Source organism: Heloderma suspectum, chromosome 10 (assembly GCF_057233095.1).
Source record: "Heloderma suspectum isolate Gila_16-S chromosome 10, 16-S_ref, whole genome shotgun sequence".
NCBI classification, from domain to species: Eukaryota; Metazoa; Chordata; class Lepidosauria; order Squamata; family Helodermatidae; genus Heloderma; species Heloderma suspectum.
The window spans coordinates 29223959-29242312 of NC_139467.1; the positions used below are offsets into that span (position 1 = coordinate 29223959).

Consider the following 18354-nt stretch of genomic DNA (forward strand, 5'->3'; position numbering starts at 1 on the left):
CGGAAGGATGGAGGGCTGAGTCAACCTGAACTGGCTACTCGGCTTCCGCCGGGATGGAACTCAGGTCGTGGGGAGAGTTTCGGTTGCAATACTGCCGCCTACCACTCTGCGCCACACGAGGCTCCTAGAGGTCCTAGAAGAGCTATCAAATTACCCCGTTTGAAATGCAGGATTTTAGGCTGGTCTAGAAAGCTCACCCGGGTCCTGACAGCACGGCGCAAGCACCACCTGGCCTCGAGAGCCGGCCAGCCACCCTCCCTCCTGAGCTCTGCAATCTTTCCACCGCTTAATCCCGGACTCCTATATTTAGCCCGTCCCCCCCCCCCCCCCCCGGTGCTATTTTGACTGCATGGCAGCCGTTCATAAGCGCTCCGGTCGCCACTCCTCCTTTCCCCCTGCTCGCTCGCTCTCGCGTCGCCCGCCTCCTTTCTTGTCAAACTTTCAGTTAGCGCAAAAAAGCCTTTAAAAACAAGCCCGCTCACAACAAACTCCACAAACACCGTTCCTTTCTTTTGAAAAAAAAAAAAAGCATCAACAATAAACAAACAAACGACACACAAGCTGTAATGAAAGCAGACCCAGGTGGGGCTGGGTTGTTGTGCTCCGAGAAATCGTCTCTGGACTCGGGCTTAGCGGAGAGCGGCGGAGTTTTGCAAAGCAGAAGCCATGGGGCAAGCGGAAGAGCTGATCCGAATGGCGAAGAAGTTGGATAAGATGGTGTCCAGGAAGAGCACGGTAAGAGACACCGGTGCATCTCCTTGTGTCTTGCTTTGTCTTGACGTTGAGCTTTGCTTGGATCGCCTTGTTTTTTTTTTGGGGGGGGGGAAGCTGGGACACGAGCCCTCTCTTCGCTGGCGCAGGAAAAGGTTTTTTAGGGTTGGGGAAATTGCAGTTGTCGTGGTTGTTTTCGAGAGTTTCCTGCTTTCTGCGGTCTTCTCAGCAAATGCTTTGCAAAGAGGCATGCAGCTTCCAAAACACCGCGCACTGAACTTCCAGCTGGGCAGTTTTGGATGTCCAGGAAACTGGTCGGATCCAAAATGTATTCTTGAATGGGCTCGCTTTCTTTTAAATCCGGCTCTTTCCGCCTCCCCCGACCTCGCCATATCCGTGGATTAGTTTTATTCTCTCCCCTTCCCGCAATCATCTAGAAGTTTCAGTTTTCTTTCAGACCCAGCCCTCCTCCCCCAATCTCCTAAGAGTACCCAGCCCCTATGAGGATTTGGGGAGAGGGCATGTGGACAACAGGTGCTTGGCAAGAGTGTGGCAATGTAAAATTAATCTTCCACTGGTGTTTCACTGCATGGATCACGGCCGGGACAAGTGAAAATACTGTGTGCAGAAAAGGGGCAGGGTTTAAAAAGTGGGGCTGAGGCGCCTAGGATGGCCATGTGCCCTACTTTACAGAGGACGGTCCTCTCTTTGAAGGCTGTCAGAGGACAGGCCCCTATTTGAAGGCTTCCTCTATTTCAGGGGTGGGCGGGGGCTCTGGGGGTTGGGAGGCCCACTTTGCCCTCCTGGAACCCACCAGGGGCTACACCCCTCCCCACCAACGAATTTGCCACCGTCTCCATGAGTGGGATTGTCTTTCCACGCACCCTTTGTTTTCTTGCAAAATCACTGATTTTATTTAATTTTTTGCTGTCACTGTGGAAGCAAAATTAAGTGGCAGCAGTGAAGGGAAGGGGATGCAAAAGCAGCCATAAGGCTTCATGTTGCCCACCTCTGCTCTGTTTGAAGGTCAGTCCGGTCCAAGTCCAGCTGAACGATCAAGAACCATAAGAAGGGGAGTGCTGGGGCTTGAAGGCTGCTGCCCACCCACAAGTCCCCGAGAGCAGACTGACTGAGCAGAGACTCTGCTCACTGGGTCATCGTCTTCTTGAGATGCGCTGTATTTCCATTGACGATGTAGTAATTATTTCTAAATATGCATCTGTATCATTCAGTTAACACATGTGCAAATTTGTCCCCTTTCTACGCCGCTCCCATGTTTTTTGCAATACATAATATAATAAAGAATAAATTATTCTTTATTATAAAATGTCAACAAAACAAAACCATAAAGAAGAAAGGGGGGGGGAACCTTATAACTACATAGATTTGAATTTATTAATTTCAACACATGCTCATGAAATGTGTGAGTGATATATATATTTTTTTACTATACCGAAGTGTCCCCTTCCAGCAGGGTGGAAACGGGTGTGTAAGGTTGGCATGCACTCCCCGTTTAAAGCTTCCGAAAGAAAGGATTGGTACAAAGTGTGTGTGTGAAATTTTGTAACAGTTCGCACCAGAGAGGCATCTGCAATGCAAAGTAAGAGCGTATAATTAATAGTCATTTATTTTATTTTTACCACATTTATATCCTGCCCTTTTTATTTATTACATTTGTATCTCAAGGCGGCTTACATGGTCGTCCTCCTTTCCATTTTATCCTCACAACAACCCTGTGGGGTAGGTTAGGCTGAGAGTCAGTGAGTGGCCCAAAGTCACCCAGCGAGCTTCATGGCTGAGTGGGGACTAGAACCCCGATCTCCGGAGACCACATCCAACACTCCATTGTCTCCATTGACTCCATCACACTGGCTCTGATGTACGATATAGCTAAGAAACTGGGTTCAATTGGACTGGCGATGGGAGATGCAAACTTTTCCCTTCCAATGATACACAGAGAAGCAAAGATGCATCTTGCCTATCCTCAGTAACACAGAGACTTTCTCCCCAAGACTGTCAAAACTTCGCTCGTATTCTTTCATGCCCTCCAGTACTTCACAGATGAAAGTAGGGAGGCTTGTGTGTACTTTGAACACTTCTTATGAAAGGACACACACACACTTTCCACCATTACAAAGAACTCAAAGAGGGGTGGGAACTGCAACTCCCATCTGCCCCTGCCAGCATGGCCAGTGGTGAGGCCTGATGGGAGCTGTAGTCTGACAACATCTGCTGGGCCACAAGTTGCCCATCTCTGTACTAAAAGCTCAGCTCTGCCCACTGGTAGGTAGAGTTGTCCACCTTCTAACTTGCCACTGTGCCTTTAACGGTGGCTTGATTACAGCGTGGAGCTAAATGGGATCGCTTGCTGGCCGCTGTGAAAGCAGGGCTGAAAAAGCGGAGACCTTGTTGTAGGTATTTGTTTACTCTGCAGTGTTTGGCTGTCTGTCAGGCATGGCCTTGCGAAGCTGGGCGAGTTAGTAAACTGACGGCAATGTTTTCCTTCGAACGGTTAGATTGCTGGCAGGTGGGGTGGCGGCCAGATGCAAAAGACTGACAAGCTGTGTCTGTGGATAGGCCTTTTTCTGCGCAACTTTTAACAGCAGAAGAACCCTGACCTCTTTTGCATGTGGCCTTGCTCCTGACCCAGAGTGCTTCCAGATTGCCTTTATCACACGATCTCGCTGCCTCTTTCATGGGATTTTACAGGAAGTCCAGACAACCAGGGCCGGCCCTATTATTAGGCAGAGTGAGGCAGTCACCTCAGGCGGCAGATGCTGGGAGGCGGCAGTGTGGTGTTGCAAGAGAAAGCTGTGGGCCACTCAGCCTGGCCTGGCTCCCCCTAAGCAGGGATGCTGGAGAAAATCGAGATGGACTAATATGAGTTGGGATTTCTAAGAATCCAACGTGTAGAATCTGCTGTGGAGCGACCCCTGCAGGCCGTGTGGGGTCTGTGGACTTTCGGATGATTTTTTTTACTTTCTCGAAATTTACACATATAAATTTGTGGGAAAATACGCAAGTTTCTGCTGAGGAAATGTTGAACGGAATGGGGGACAATATGCTAAATGTTACATACTAAGGTAAATTATGTAAATGCTTACATAAATACTTATGCAATTATTTACGTATTTTTCCACATGACAAAAAAAAAAAAATATTGGCATCCGTCTGTGGGCGGATGATGGAACAAAAAGCACCTGATAATCTGTGAAATACAGATGGGATGGATTTCACACAGTCAGTACATCCCTACCTCTAAGCTAGCCTGGGGTCTTGAGGTGTGCTGGAGGATGCTGTCCCGTTGCCAGAGTTGAAGAAAGATTTAGGTGCCAGTCCAGTCAGGTTTTATACATGGAATGAGAGGGGGCACCGTCTTGTCCTTCACCACAGGCAGCAAAACGTCTTGGACCAGCCCTGCAGACAATAGCTCTTCCCTCCCATGTTTTCCCTCTGCTGATTCTGTCTTTTTTTTCTCCATAAAAAAATCTGTTAAGGAGGAAAAGATGGAATGTCTGCACAGTGCCTTTTGACTGGTAGCCCGGAAGCTGTCCGTCCATCTGGAAGCACCCACAGTGTGAGGAAAGTTAGTGCACCCTAAAAAGGTGCCCCCCTCCATAGGGAAACAGGGGACAGGGGGTAAAATCCAACATCAGCCTTACTTAGAGTAGACCCATTGAAATGAATGGGATTTAAGTCATGACTAACTTAAATCCCATTCATTTCAATGGGTCTACTCTAAGTAGGTCTTGTGGGATTTTACTCAGGGACTAGAACAGGGTTGGGAGTCTGTGACCTTCCAGATGTGGTTGGACTCTAAGTCCCATCATCCCTGACCATTGGTCATGCCAGCTGGGGCTGATGGGAATGGTGGTCCAACCACATCTAGAGGGCCACCGCATCCTCACCCCTGCACTAGAAAACGGTGACTCCACGTTAAATATGGAAAGTTGGAAAGGGTATGTTCTTGTGTTATCTGTATTGCAAGATTGGTTCTATTGCATTTACCAGGGCCAGCCCTACCGTTATGCAGAGTGAGGCAGTTGACTCAGGTGGCAGATGTCGGAATGTGGCAGCAAGGTGTTGGAGGAGAGGGCCATGTGCCAAGCAGGCTGCCCTATGCTGCCTAAGCTAGCCTGCTGCCTTCAGGTATGGTGGAGGAAGAGTGTCCCATCAACAGCATTGTAGGAAGATTCACCTGCCAGAGCCAGTCGGCTTTTTGTACTTGGAATGGGAGGGGCGCCATCTTGTTCGTCGCCTCAGACAAAAAGAAAAGTTTTGGGTGGCCCTGGGCATGTGGTCTCAACACATTTAGAGCTGGCGCATGTCAGTGGATGTGTTTTGCCATTTGGTTCCATTTGAACAGCGCCTGTTTTTGCAACGTGAAGACTTGGCCCTTTTATTCCCATAAAACTGAGCATGGCAAGAATCAGTGGCGGCTGGTGGCTCCGATGTTAGTGGGGCAGTGAATCGGCTCCACGTTTCAGCCAGAACCAGAGCGGATTCACCACCCCACTGACATCAGAGCTACCAGCCTCCACGGGCAAGAACGGAGCAGATCTGTGCGCCCTGGAGTAAGATTGTACCTTGAAGTTAATGTTTGACTCCCCTTGCAAACTTTGTTCTAATGTACCTAGACTGTAAATAACTTCTCCCCCTACGCCTCTTTCCAGACCGCCTTCAACCCACAGTGTGTACAGCCTTAAGGCCGGTGTTTATACAGCACTGGTCCTGCAGCCAGTGGAGGCTGGTGGCTCCGATGTCAGTGGGGCAGTGAATCTGCTCCGGGTTTCAGTTGGTGAATCCACTTGGCACCTTGGCTAGCTCCTTTAGAGTTCTGACTAGTTCTGGCTGAAACCCGGAGTGGATTCACCACCCCACTGACATCGGAGCCACCAGCCTCCACTGCTTGCAGCCATTGCAATTTTTGCAGGAGGCAGTAAACGAGGGAGGTTTTCCTGCTTCAGCGGAGGCAGTAACGAGGGAGGTTTTGCAGGAGGCAGTAAACGAGGGAGGTTTTCCTGCTTCAGGGGAGGCAGTAAACAAGGGAGGTTTTCCTGCTTCAGGGGAGGCAGTAAACGAGGGAGGTTTTGCAGGAGGCAGTAAACGAGGGAGGTTTTCCTGCTTCAGGGGAGGCAGTAAACGAGGGAGGTTTTGCAGGAGGCAGTAAACGAGGGAGGTTTTCCTGCTTCAGGCGAGGCAGTAAATGAGGGAGGTTTTCCTTCTTCAGGGGAGGCAGTAAACAAGGGAGGTTTTCCTGCTTCAGGAGAGGCTTGTGGAGCTGCTGAACCCCAGCAGGGAGAGTGAAGAATGTGCTCAGCTTTTAAGCAGATTGAAGGTTTGCCTGAAGCCCAGGTGTCTCTGTTCTCCATTTTCAGTTTTAAGTGGAGGATGGGAAGAAGCGGCTTGGAAATGGGCTTTCTCTGCTGTGTGGCACACGACAGAAATCCACCTTGCAAATACACAAACAACCTGTCCTTAGTCCATAAATATGCTTTAGCAGCCAATATGCCCACATGTACCTAGGTCATTCGTGACCAATGTTTACAAGATTTCACATTGCACATGCTCATTCAGTCCCTATATCATCGATGTTCAGGCTTGGAGTGCCGTTGCTTATGTAGCCAAAACAGCAACACCCATGCACAATAGGGAGGCATCAGCAGGCACGGGGCAGGGGGTGGGTTGCAGAAGTACACTGAGGCAGTCTTGCCTGAAGGCCGTCCCTCAACTTCCATCGAACATTAAAACGTCTTGCACGAGATAAAAAGAACATTTATGTTTAAGGCATGTCAGCATGACTGGTGTTTTGTTGTTTTTCCTCCTTCCCTAGGAAGGAGCTCTTGACCTGCTGAAGAAACTGCACAACTTTACGATGACCATCCAGCTGCTGCAGGTAAGGCAGCATGGAGGATGAAGATGGCTTGTGGGGGAATCTAGGCTGCCTAAGTCATTTTGCTGCCTGAGGTGAAGAACAAGATGGTGCCCCTACCCTTCCATGTACAAAAGTCTTTCTTCAAGACTGAACATCTTTCTTCAACACTGATGGGATAGCATCCTCTGCCACACCTGAAGGCAGCAGGCTAGCTTTGGGGGTGTAGGGAAGGCCATGTGGCGCACAATTTTCTCCTCCATCACCTTGCTGCCGCCTCCTAGCATTTGCCGCCTGAGGCACCTGCCTCACTTTGCCTAATGGTAGGGCCAGCCCTGAATCTAGGAGTTCTTTAATTGTTGCATTTATCCCACCTTTCCTCCAAGAAGTTCAAAGAGGCGAGCAGAGTCCCCCCATCATTTTATCCTCTCAACAACCCTGTGATGTAGGTTAAACAGAGAGAGAGACTGGCCCAGGGTCACCTAGTGAGCTTCAAGGCTGAGTGGTGATTTGAACCCTGATCTTCCTAGTCCAACTCTAACACTCTAACCCACAGGCAGGAAACTAGGTGACCTCTAGTTGCTTTGGACTCAGAGTCCCATCATCTCCCAGCCAGCATGGCCAGTGTTCAGAGATGGCTGTGCTTGCTGGGGCTGGAGGGCACTATGTTGCCTACCACTGCACTAACCACTACACCACTATTTGTATGTGCATGTGTAAGTTGAATATTGTCATCATGGTCTGATTTTCCGAGAGCTTTTCCTCATGGGGATGTCATCAAGCATTTGGGTGCTTTGGCAGAGTACAGAAAACAAAATGGTTCGGGATGCATGAGAATTTCATTTTTGCTCACAAAACATGTGTGCATGCCCCGTTTGAAGCCCCGAACGTGATCGTAAATGTGAGCATGCATCCGCCAAAAATGTTTGCGAATTGTTGGACCTGTGCTTGCATTTGATTTGCACAACTTTCCCAGTTCAGTTTTGCATAACTTTCCTAATTTGGCAGATTTTCCCCCACAGCCTGAAAGTTACACTTTAGTCTATGGAAGAAAGTTGTGCAAGTGAGAAAATTTGTGCCAAGTTCACGTTCAGTTGCAGCTCGATTTGCACAAGTTTCCCGTTCACGCAGAGTGACCAGCGAACACAAAATGAGCACAAGAACGAGCAGTGAGATGATGTCTGGAAAACATAGCTCATTCGCCCATCCCTAAAAATGGTTCACCTAGTCACCTGCGCCCTCCGCCATGAGCTAAATTCATATTTTGTTAAATTCACTTTTTCTCCCAGCCCAAGAAAGAAGGTGTCCCGCTGCTAGTTATTCAAACTCCAAGGAGGACTGAGCCTGTGCAGGGGGTGGTTGGGGTCAGCCCCCACCTCCCAATCCCTGCAGCTTCAGCAAAGTATACATGTGCATGCAACACCCCTCACACACACACAAGATGAAAAGCTCTGGCAATTTTGGGGAGGCTCCAGTCAGTCGTAGGCCCTTTACAAGGGTGCGGGCCTTGGCAGGTGCCCAAATTTGCTGACCTTTGACATCCCTCTTTCAAAATACTAGAACCCACTGGGGTCATCCCATGAATCTGATTGGTGGGAGATTCAGGACAGATAAAAGGAAGGATTTCTTCACACGGTGCATGGTCAAACTATGGAATTTGCTACCACAAGTTGTAGTGATGGCCATCAATTTGGATGGCTTTAAAAGGGGTTGGACAAATTCCTGGAAGAGGAGGCTATCAATGGCTACTATCCCGATGGCTATGTGCTACCTCCAGTATCGGAGGCAGAATGTCTATGTACACCAGTTGCTGGGGAACATGGGCGGGAGGATGCTGTTGCACTCCTGCTTGTGGGTTTCCCATGGGCAGCTGGTTGGCCACTGCGTGAACAGAATGCTAGATGAGATGGACCCTTGGTCTGATCCAGCAGGGCTCTTACGTTCTTATCAGGCCTGGCTGGGAAAAAAATTCCCCTCAAGTAAAGAAGGAAAGCTTTGAACCTCAAGTGAAGCATTTAGTGTCACATTTCATTTGCCCTATAGAAACGTATAAAGCTGCCTTATAGCTCAGGCCCACGGTATCTCAGCGCCTGAGGTGAGAGCATGCACTCCTGCCACCCAAACCCTTGTAGGGCCTGGCTGAGCTTCCATGAGATCCGTGGTTTCGGTAAGGGGAAGTGGGTGGGGGGAAATGACAGGAGGGGGCCTCTCCGGACCCTCAGGGGCCTGATGACCCAGCGGGCTGCTCCCAACGCTCCCGCCAACCACTCTGTCCCTGCTCCCAACGCTCCCGCCACCACTCTGTCCCTGCTCCCAACGCTCCCGCCAACCACTCTGTCCCTGCTCCCAACGCTCCCGCCAACCACTCTGTCCCTGCTCCCAACGCTCCCGCCAACCACTCTGTCCCTGCTCCCAACGCTCCCGCCAACCACTCTGTCCCTGCTCCCAACGCTCCCGCCAACCACTCTGTCCCTGCTCCCAACGCTCCCACCAACCACTCTGTCCCTGCCCCCAACGCTCCCGCCAACCACTCTGTCCCTGCTCCCAACGCTCCCGCCAACCACTCTGTCCCTGCTCCCAACGCTCCTGCCAACCACTCTGTCCCTGCTCCCAACACTCCCGCCACCACTCTGTCCCTGCTCCCAACGCTCCCGCCAGCCACTCTGTCCCTGCTCCCAACGCTCCCGCCAGCCACTCTGTCCCTGCTCCCAACGCTCCCGCCAGCCACTCTGTCCCTGCTCCCAACGCTCCCGCCAGCCACTCTGTCCCTGCTCCCAACGCTCCCGCCAGCCACTCTGTCCCTGCTCCCAACGCTCCCGCCAGCCACTCTGTCCCTGCTCCCAACGCTCCCGCCAACCACTCTGTCCCTGCTCCCAACGCTCCTGCCAACCACTCTGTCCCTGCTCCCAACACTCCCGCCACCACTCTGTCCCTGCTCCCAACGCTCCCGCCAGCCACTCTGTCCCTGCTCCCAACGCTCCCGCCAGCCACTCTGTCCCTGCTCCTAAAGCCCACCACTTTGTCACTGCTCCCATTGCTCCCGCCAACCACTCTGTCCCTACTCCCAACGCTCCCGCCAACCACTCTGTTCCTGCTCCCAGCACTCCCGCCAACCACTCTGTCACTGCAAGGAAGGCCACAGTGGGAGAGCAGGTGGTGGTGCTCCCCAGAACACCCACTGGAGGCATTGGGGAGGTGTTGAGGCCTCCTGGCGGGGAGGGGGAGAAGGGATGAGTGGCACAATTCTCTGCTCCTCCCACTCCTCCACCTGATGTGGGCCAGTAGGGCCAGCCTTGCTGCTGTATAGCAGGTCAGACTATTTGAGCATTAGCCTCTCTGACTGGCAGCAGCTCCCCCAGGGCCTTGGGGACAGAGAGATGGATCTCTCTTTCGCTTTCTATCATGTTCTCATTTTTCCATCCCAATTCCACATCAGTTTGCAAACCCGTAAAAAAAAGAAAGAAAAGGCCTGCACAAGAATGTGTATGTATTTTCACGCACACAAAAATCCGTGTGTATTTTGGTGTGCAGTTTCCCCTAACGGACACATTTTTTGCAAGCACTTTCCCCCCAACTATATGCCTTCTTGCGTGCTATTTTTGTCCGCATTTTTTGACTGACGAATTAATTCAGACGGGTGTGAAAACCCAAAGGGTGATGGTGTTCTGGTTTGCATATTAATTCAGGGAGTGTGAATTGGGCAGTTCATATTAAAACTTCACCCCATCTCTTGTTTCAGGCAGAGAAGGGTATTTTCAGGGCCAGCCCTACCACTAGGCAGAGTGAGGCAGTTGCCTCAGGCAGCAGATTCTGAAAGGTGGCAGCAAAGTGTTGCAGGAGAGAGCAGTGGATCACGCATTCTGCCCTGTATCCCCTAAGGTAGCCTTCTGCCTGCAGACATGGTGGGGGATGCTGTGCCATTGCAAGTGTTGAAGGAAGATTCAACCACCAGCCCGGTCAGGTTTTGTACATGGAATGGGAGAGGATGGGGCCTCTTGTCCTTTGCTCCCAGCTGTTGCATTAATGCTGGCCCCTCTTCTCCTTCCCCCAGACTACAAGAATTGGCGTGGCCGTCAATGCAATCCGCAAGCACTGCTCAGATGAGGAGGTGGTTGCTCTGGCGAAAATCCTCATCAAGAACTGGAAGAGGTTGTTGGGTAAGCGGCTTGCAAGTGCTTTCCTTGAGTGCTTCTGATGGAGTTATATGTGAAAGGCCCTTCCGAGGATCTTCATTAGCAGGCTGGGGGCAGGGGGGGCAAATGCCAATGAGGACAGGGCACTTCCACCACTAATACTGGTGTAGAAGACAGGGCAGGCAAAGGCAATCTGGTGCCATCCAGATGTTTTAGACAACAAGTCCCAGAATCCCTGACCTTTGTCCAGGCTGGCTGGGGCTTATGAGAATTGTAGTCCAAAACATCTGGAGACACCAGGTTGCCCACCTCTTCTCTAAATCAAGGGCTGATGTTACTCACTGAAAGCTTGGCGGAACAGTACAGGGTTTATCAGCAGTCTAAAAGCCAATACCGAGGGAGGGGGCCAACCCAACCTCCCTGGAGAGGGAGCTCCACAACTCTGGCACTGCTCCAGATAGGTCAGGTGTAGGGAACCTCTGGTTCTCCAGAAGCTGTTTCTCTCCAACTCTCATCATCCCTGACTGACGGCCATGCTGGCTGGGGCTGATGGAAGTTGGAGTCCAGTGACATCTTCAGCACCCCCGGTTCTCCACCCATGAGGTAGCATGATCCAGCCAAAAGCATAGGTCTTTCTCATTCACCACAGCAGTGAGACCTTCTGAAGAGTTTGGACATAGATACAATCTAAAACGAGTTCATAATTTTGTCAGTTTACTGTCACTGTTGAAACGACTGCCAGAAAATGGTTGGATAAGGCTACTATCATGTTTACACTACTCCATTAACCCACAATTTTCTGTTGCAGAGTATCTCTTCTGTTTCTTTTTGTTTAAAATTCTTGTGTTTTTTGTTTTTAAATGACTCTCCAGTTTATTTAAACAAAAGCAAAGATGGATTATTTTAAAGTGTTATAATATAAACTACTTTCAGGACTCAAGGATCAAAAAGCAGGATATCTGTCAATCAATCAATCAATCATTCAGTCAATGGAATGCCTCCAATTTTAACATGAACATACTGATCTCCACTTTTCACTGTGGAATGGATGCTATTAAGCATGTAAAACAAATATTATTTTTAAATAGCGATTTACAAGTCCTGCTTTGTTAGCTGAGGGCCAAAAACAGATGTGTTAATAAACATGCAGTTAGTAAGTATGTGATTTTTTAAAAAAGGAAATTACAGCCATGGAGGGGAGATCTGGATCTGGACCAGAGCACAGGGGGAGAGGAGATTTAACCCTTTGCCCCATCTGTGGTCTTCATCCAGATCTCTGCCTCCACCCACATGGCTGCTATTTACTATTTCAAAATTGTGCAATTAATACCTGCATGATTATTGCCACATTTGAGTTAGGGTGGCTATGTATCCTCATTTACAAAGGACAGTCCTCTTCTTTGAAGGTGGCCTCTTTTCGAAGGGTTCTTCTGTCCAATTCTGGTTGAAAGATAAAGAATCATTGGAACTGTTGCCCATCAAGGGTTAGCACCTGGACAGCAGACTGAACACGCTGGGACACAGATCAGCTGGTCACAGTCTTCCACACTATGATGAGATGTCCTGTATTTCTATTTAAATTATAATAATTATTTCAAAATTTGCGCCTATACCTATAAATTAGCATATGCAAACCACTATCCTCCTTTGTCCTTTTGGGGGAGGGGTGTTGCATTTCCTCTTTTTTGACAATCCATAAGTGGCCACCCTAATTTGATTTGGCCCAGAGGCGTTTCGTAGAGCTGGTCACAAATGGTTAAAACCATGACACAAATGCTACAAAACCACGAGGATTCAAAACCTGATGAGGGACATAGGTTTCAAGAAGTTGATTTACCATTTCAAAAAAATTGCCCTCCTCCTGTTTGCAAGCACATTTCTCCATTCATGGCGACTAGAAACTTATTTAACAATTTAGAATTCCAGATGCACATAAACAACAGAAGCAAAAACAGTCACCGATTGACTGAATATGGAGCTACTAACAAAGCCAGCAAATATACAAGACCTTACACTATTTAATTGCCATTTTTCTCTTTTTTCAGAGTCATCAGGGACCCAAAGGAGTAAAAAGGAGAAAGAGAGAGACAAAGAGATTGATATCCCTGGCTGGAAAGCTGAAGATACACTTTCCAACCCAGTGAATCTCTGCGAAAGTCCTGATGGAAAGCAAAAAGACCGGTATTTGACATATTAGGGCCATTCACACATTCAAACCTGTAGTGCAAAGAGAGGTGCAGTTATTCCACTGGATCTAGACATCTGCCTTCAAAGAAATGCTTTCATTATAGGATTTCACATTTTCAAAGTCAACAATATCTTATTGCTGAGAAATGGCTAGCAGGATCATTGGGAACTGAAGTCCAGTCTGGAATGTGTCTGCATTCCGATTTTACTTTGTTTGAGTGATAATTTATTACTCTGGGTGCCTTTAGCTGCCTGTTACTTCTCCGGAACAGATAAAAACACTTCTAAACAAAGTGTGCACTTTTGCTTGTTTGCTAGGTTACAGTCAAGGTTTTGTACTAACAGTAATTATAGTACAGGAGTCTTTGAATCCATATCTTTCTTTTTTTGAGACAAATTCCCAATAAAATACAAGTATCAGAACATTAAAAGAAAATGAAGATAGGATCTCCTAAACAACTCTTGTTATTACAAAAGAGAGCACTGCTGTGTTCATGCGTTTATCAGCTATAGCGCTGTTTGGCTGTCTATCACAGGCAAGAAGATCAACATCAAAGAAGGTATCAAATTCCTGAATTGGGTCATATTGATACAGTTCCTAAACTATTACTTGATTGTTAATACTATCTACCATCCCATACATTTGGGCTCATACTCTTCACTTCTTGAAAATTCCCATAAGATTAAAACATACAAAGAGATGTTAAAAGACATCTCTCAGACTGCATAAGGTTAATTCTGAATTACTTCCTTGAGAAACAGCTCTTTACTTAAAATTTAGTAATTAAACCAGGGATGGGGGATTTCTGATGTGGCCCTGATAGGGATGTCGGAGAAATCCGCAACGGAACCAAATGAGTTCGGATTTTAATGAATCCGATCCATGGATTCTGGACTAGCTTTTCCCTTGTCAGGTGGATTCCATGGACTTGCGGACCATTTTTCTAACCTTCAGGAATTTTGTGCAAATTTTGTCATAGAAAAATACACAAAAATAAAAAAACCAGCCAAAAATGCGCATTTCCCCTGTAGGCGAAGAACTCTGCAAAGAATCAAGCTGTTGCAAATATTCAGAGCTGTGCATTTTGCAGGCAGAACAGCTGTTGCACAAAACAGAGGTATACATTTTGCTGGCAGGCAGGCAGTCCTGCTTACTTGTGAGTAGATATGCAGAGGCTTGGTCTTTGGGATGTGATTTGAGAGCACTGCTGCATGATTCAGTCCTGCTTACTTCTGCGTACATGCAGAAGCCATGTGTCCTGCTTACTTCTGGGTAGGCTTAAAATGGTAATAATCACATTTGGCCCCACTCACTCTGGCCCTGCCCAGAGATGGAATGTGGCTCCTGAGACCTTTCCCATGTTGCAATTTGGCCCTCAGGCAGAAAAAGCATCTCGCCTCTCAATTAAACCTAGGGTATATATTTTCTGGACATCTGTATATCAAGCTATTTAATATTTGTTCCTCATACCAGCCTCCCCTGACACTGTGTCTCTAAATGGGTGCCTTAAAGCTTTGATTCCTACATATTGCAATGGATTCCTCATCAAGAACCAGCTTGTGCTCCCTCTACATGCAAACAAACCATGTAATCTCTACCAGTTAGCATTAAGCCATGCCTGGAGCACAGAGAAATCATGAGCTATTGCAACTTGGGGAAGGAAAGGAAATGATAGCTCCACTTCTGCTCTGTTCTCCATTTATCCTGCTTCCCAAATCCATCTGGACGAGGTCTCCATCTATGAATTTAAAGGCAAAGCAGCATATTCTGGTACACTAAAGCTAGAACCAATTTGAAATGTGCAAACTGTTTGTTAGCCTCCCCTACATTTCTTGTTTTCCAGGAAACCGAACAAATCCATCTCTCAAGAGGCAGTGCCAAAGAATTGCTCCTCCACCGTTCCCAAGCCAGACAGGTACAGCTTTTAAATCGGAAGAATAACAATTACGGGCACAATCCTATGCAAGTTTAGACAGAAAAAAGTCGTACATCTCCAAGCATGCCCCTTCCAGCATGACTGGCTGAAAGGATGCTGGGAGTTGTAGGACTTTTTTCTGTCTAGACATGCATAGGATTGCGCCTATGCATGTCTAGACAAAAGGGACAAAACAGATGTGATGCGGGTGAGCCATGATCAGATATTCTGCCATCTGTTCATTCATAGTTGAAAGTTCCTGAGGGGTTGGGGAGGAGGGAGAAACAGGTGCTCTGCCTTCCTTTGTCTGCATGTTGAGAACGTGCATGGGATTCGGTGTTGGCTCCAGTTCCCTGGTAGAATAAGAGTCTCGTGTGGCACAGAGTGGTAGGCAGCAGTATTGCAACCGAAACTCTCCCCACGACCTGAGTTCGATCCCAGCGGAAGCTGGGTCTCGGGTAGCTGGCTCAGGTTGACTCAGCCCTCCATCCTTCCGAGGTCGGTAAAATGAGGACCCAGCTTGCTGAGGGAAAGGTAGTCACGACTGGGGAAGGCAATGGCAAACCACCCTGCTACAGTCTGCATGAAAACGCCAGCGCAAGCGACGTCCCTCTTAGGGGTCAGTAATGACCCGGTGCTTGCACAGGAGGAACCTTTCCTTTCCTTTCCCTGGTAGAACGGGAGGAAGTATAGTACCATGGGTAGTGTTAGATTTAGATCTGGATTCAGACGCCTGGGCAGCTATGAATTCACTGGGTGACCTTTGCTCTGGCTCAGTTCCCTTTGAGAAGAAATTGGCTTACACCCTAAAGCTTTGAGATGGTCCAGATAAGGACATGCAAAAGGCTATCTAGAAAATCCCATTGTTCAAAGGGGGGGGGGATGTATATTACTACTTCAGCTTTACTCCTTCTTGTTTGATAAAATACCAAAAAAAAAAATCAATAAAATATCTCATTAAAATAACCAAGGGTAGTTAGCAGTGCTCGTGGTCAGGAAGGCACCTGGTCAAACAGACGTGTCTTAAGTTGTCAGAGAAACACTACAGGCTAGGAACTTGCCGAATCTCTGTGGGGAGATCAGTCAACGTGGTGGGAGCCAGATGGAGAATGCACCATGACTAAGTGAACATAAGGAGAATGTGGTACGGTAAGCAAGACCTCTCCCTCAGAATGTAAAGACTGGGGCTGCCTACCTGGCGCTGAATGGTGTAGGGGTATAGAAACCAGAAATAATGCCTTGAACGTGACTTGGTAGACTATTTCAAGAAGAGATACAAATTTAGAAATAATTACGATCATTTAAAGAGACGTTCAATACATCTCACCATAGTGAACGAGGAAGACTGCGGCCAGGTGGCCCGTGTGCCTTCTCAGTCTGCTGTCCAGGTGGTAACTGTGGATGGGTAACTTCAAGGCCCCTGAAGTTCTCCCTCCTTATGGGGCTTTCTCTGTAAACCAGACTTGGAAGGAACGCACAGCCCTTCATAGAGAGGATGCCTTAAAATAGAAGGGAGCTTCCTCTGAAAGCCCTTTGAAATTGTCCTCTGTAAAGCAAGACACTTGGCCACCCTAATTCTCTGCCCACTCAGCTCCTGCCTGAGTGCAGCACTCCCTGTCTAGGTTTCTTAATGTGAAAGGGGACCTCCTCTGAAGCAAACGCTAGCTTTTCTCAAGGTCTTCTTTGCTCGGGCTTGGAGAAATGCCCATCTGCATTGCTACTGGCCCTGTTCAGTTTCACTTTCCACTTCAGCGCCTCTGAAAACAACTCTCTTTTTTGTGTTTCGCTTGCCAAATGCTGAGCGAGTCAGGAGCGTCCCTGGAAGTAGTTAACCAGCCATTTGACAGATGGCAGAGCTGTTCTGGGCTGATTGCGTTGGGGAGCGCACTGAACTTCATCACACTGAGAGAGCTTCCAGCACTCCTGCCGCAACCCGGAATTATACACATGTTATGTATCAGATGGGGTGACCATGTGCCCTTTTTTTACAGAGGACGGTCCTCTGTTTCAAGGGCTGTCCTGTCCAGTTCTGGTTTAAAGATAAAGAACCCTAAGAACTGTTGCCCAGTGAGCACCTGGGCAGCAGACTGAACAGGCAGGCACACAGGTCACCTGGTCACAATGTTCCATGCCAGGGTGAGAGGTACTGTATTTCTGTTTAAATTATAATAATTTTTTCTAAATTTGCATCTACGCATATCATTCAGCGCATGCACATTTCATGCATGTCTGCTCCATCTTTTGTCCTCTTTCTTTGGTCTTGCATTTTCCCTTTTTTGACAATTCAGAAGTGGCCATCCTAGATGCATCAGCCAGGAGGCATCAAAGAGCTTTGTCATTCCATTGTCTTATGGCTGGCAACCCCAAACTTTCTAGGTGTCCCTTCAGACCCGCATCACTTTTTTCTAAGCAAAGTTGCAGAGCCCCATGTAAGTATGAGCATATAGCACAGGCATAGATAACCTGGCATCCTCCATATGTTTTGGACTACAACTCCATCAGCCCCAGCCACCATGACCAATGGACAAAGAATATGGGGGTTGTAGTCCAAAATGTCTGGAGGCCTAATGCCTACTCCAGATATAGGCAGAATGAACAGGTCCTTTATACTCTGTTTTGTTTCATTTTTTTGTTTACTCTCTGTTTCATTTTTTTCATTATCTTTGCAATGTAACATGGTTTTATAACTCCATAAAATAAAGTAAAAAACAAAGAAGACATTACACTTTCAGAGGAAGAATAGGATACCAACATTTAGAAAGTGATTTGAATGCCAGTCCTATTTCATTTGATCTATGCATTCATTCCTAATTTATTTCAAATATTTTTATCCTGCCTTTCCACTTTAAAAATACACCCCAAAAACCTTTTGAGGCAGCTTGCAAACAATAAAGCAATGAAAGCTGAAGATCAAAACCTCTAGCTGAATTTGTTTACAAGCCCACTTTAACTTAAAACAAATGGAAAGAGTCAAGCAAGAACTCAAGCAGCATCAAATGGTATGCATGTCATGGGGAATATAAAACAGTTTTAAGTTGGTGCCTGAAAGATGATGATGTTGGTAGCGCCACACAGAAGTTCCTGAGGAAGCTATTCATAGAAGTATTTAGTGTTCAAATATTCTTAGAAGTTGGAAGGTGCCTTAGATGTCATCTGTTCCAACCCCCTCCCCACTCAATGCAAGATCTACAATGGAGGATGCATCTACAGCATCCCTGATAGCTGACCAGCCAGCCTCTGACTAAATACTTCCAGCAATTGACAGCCCACCACCTCCTGAGGCAGCCTGTTCCACTGTTGGACAGCTCTTACCATTAGAAAGTATCTTCTAATGTTTAATTGAAACAAATGAGGTGCCACCACAAAAAAGGCCATAACCTCAGTCACCACCCACTGAACATCTGGCAGGGGCACCGAAGAAGGCCCTCAAGTGAATGCAAAGGGTAAGCAAGTGACGAGGTGGTCCTTCAGAACTATTATGAGCTTAGGAGGTATGTTTAGGTTGAGGTGGCTTTTCTTATGCTTAAACGATCTT

General features: G+C 47.7%; 1 protein-coding gene across 6 annotated transcripts in view; it reads left to right on the forward strand.

Annotated features, from left to right (window-relative positions):
- The first annotated feature begins 429 nt into the window (after positions 1-429).
- TCEA3 (transcription elongation factor A3) overlaps positions 430-18354 on the forward strand; it is a 35258-nt gene continuing 17333 nt past the window's right edge. Inside the window, exons 1-7 of one of the 6 annotated variants that reach the window (XM_084815718.1) lie at positions 645-735; positions 1738-1905; positions 4723-4860; positions 6545-6607; positions 10635-10740; positions 12762-12897; positions 14748-14819. In XM_084815718.1, coding sequence (XP_084671844.1) covers positions 4771-4860; positions 6545-6607; positions 10635-10740; positions 12762-12897; positions 14748-14819 — 467 coding nt within the window. In that variant the 5' untranslated portion in view covers positions 645-735; positions 1738-1905; positions 4723-4770. Of the gene's footprint in view, positions 736-1737; positions 1909-4217; positions 4289-4677; positions 4861-6544; positions 6608-10634; positions 10741-12761; positions 12898-14747; positions 14820-18354 lie in introns of those variants that run through there. The other 5 variants (XM_084815723.1, XM_084815724.1, XM_084815720.1 and 2 more) reach the window with 5 other exon arrangements.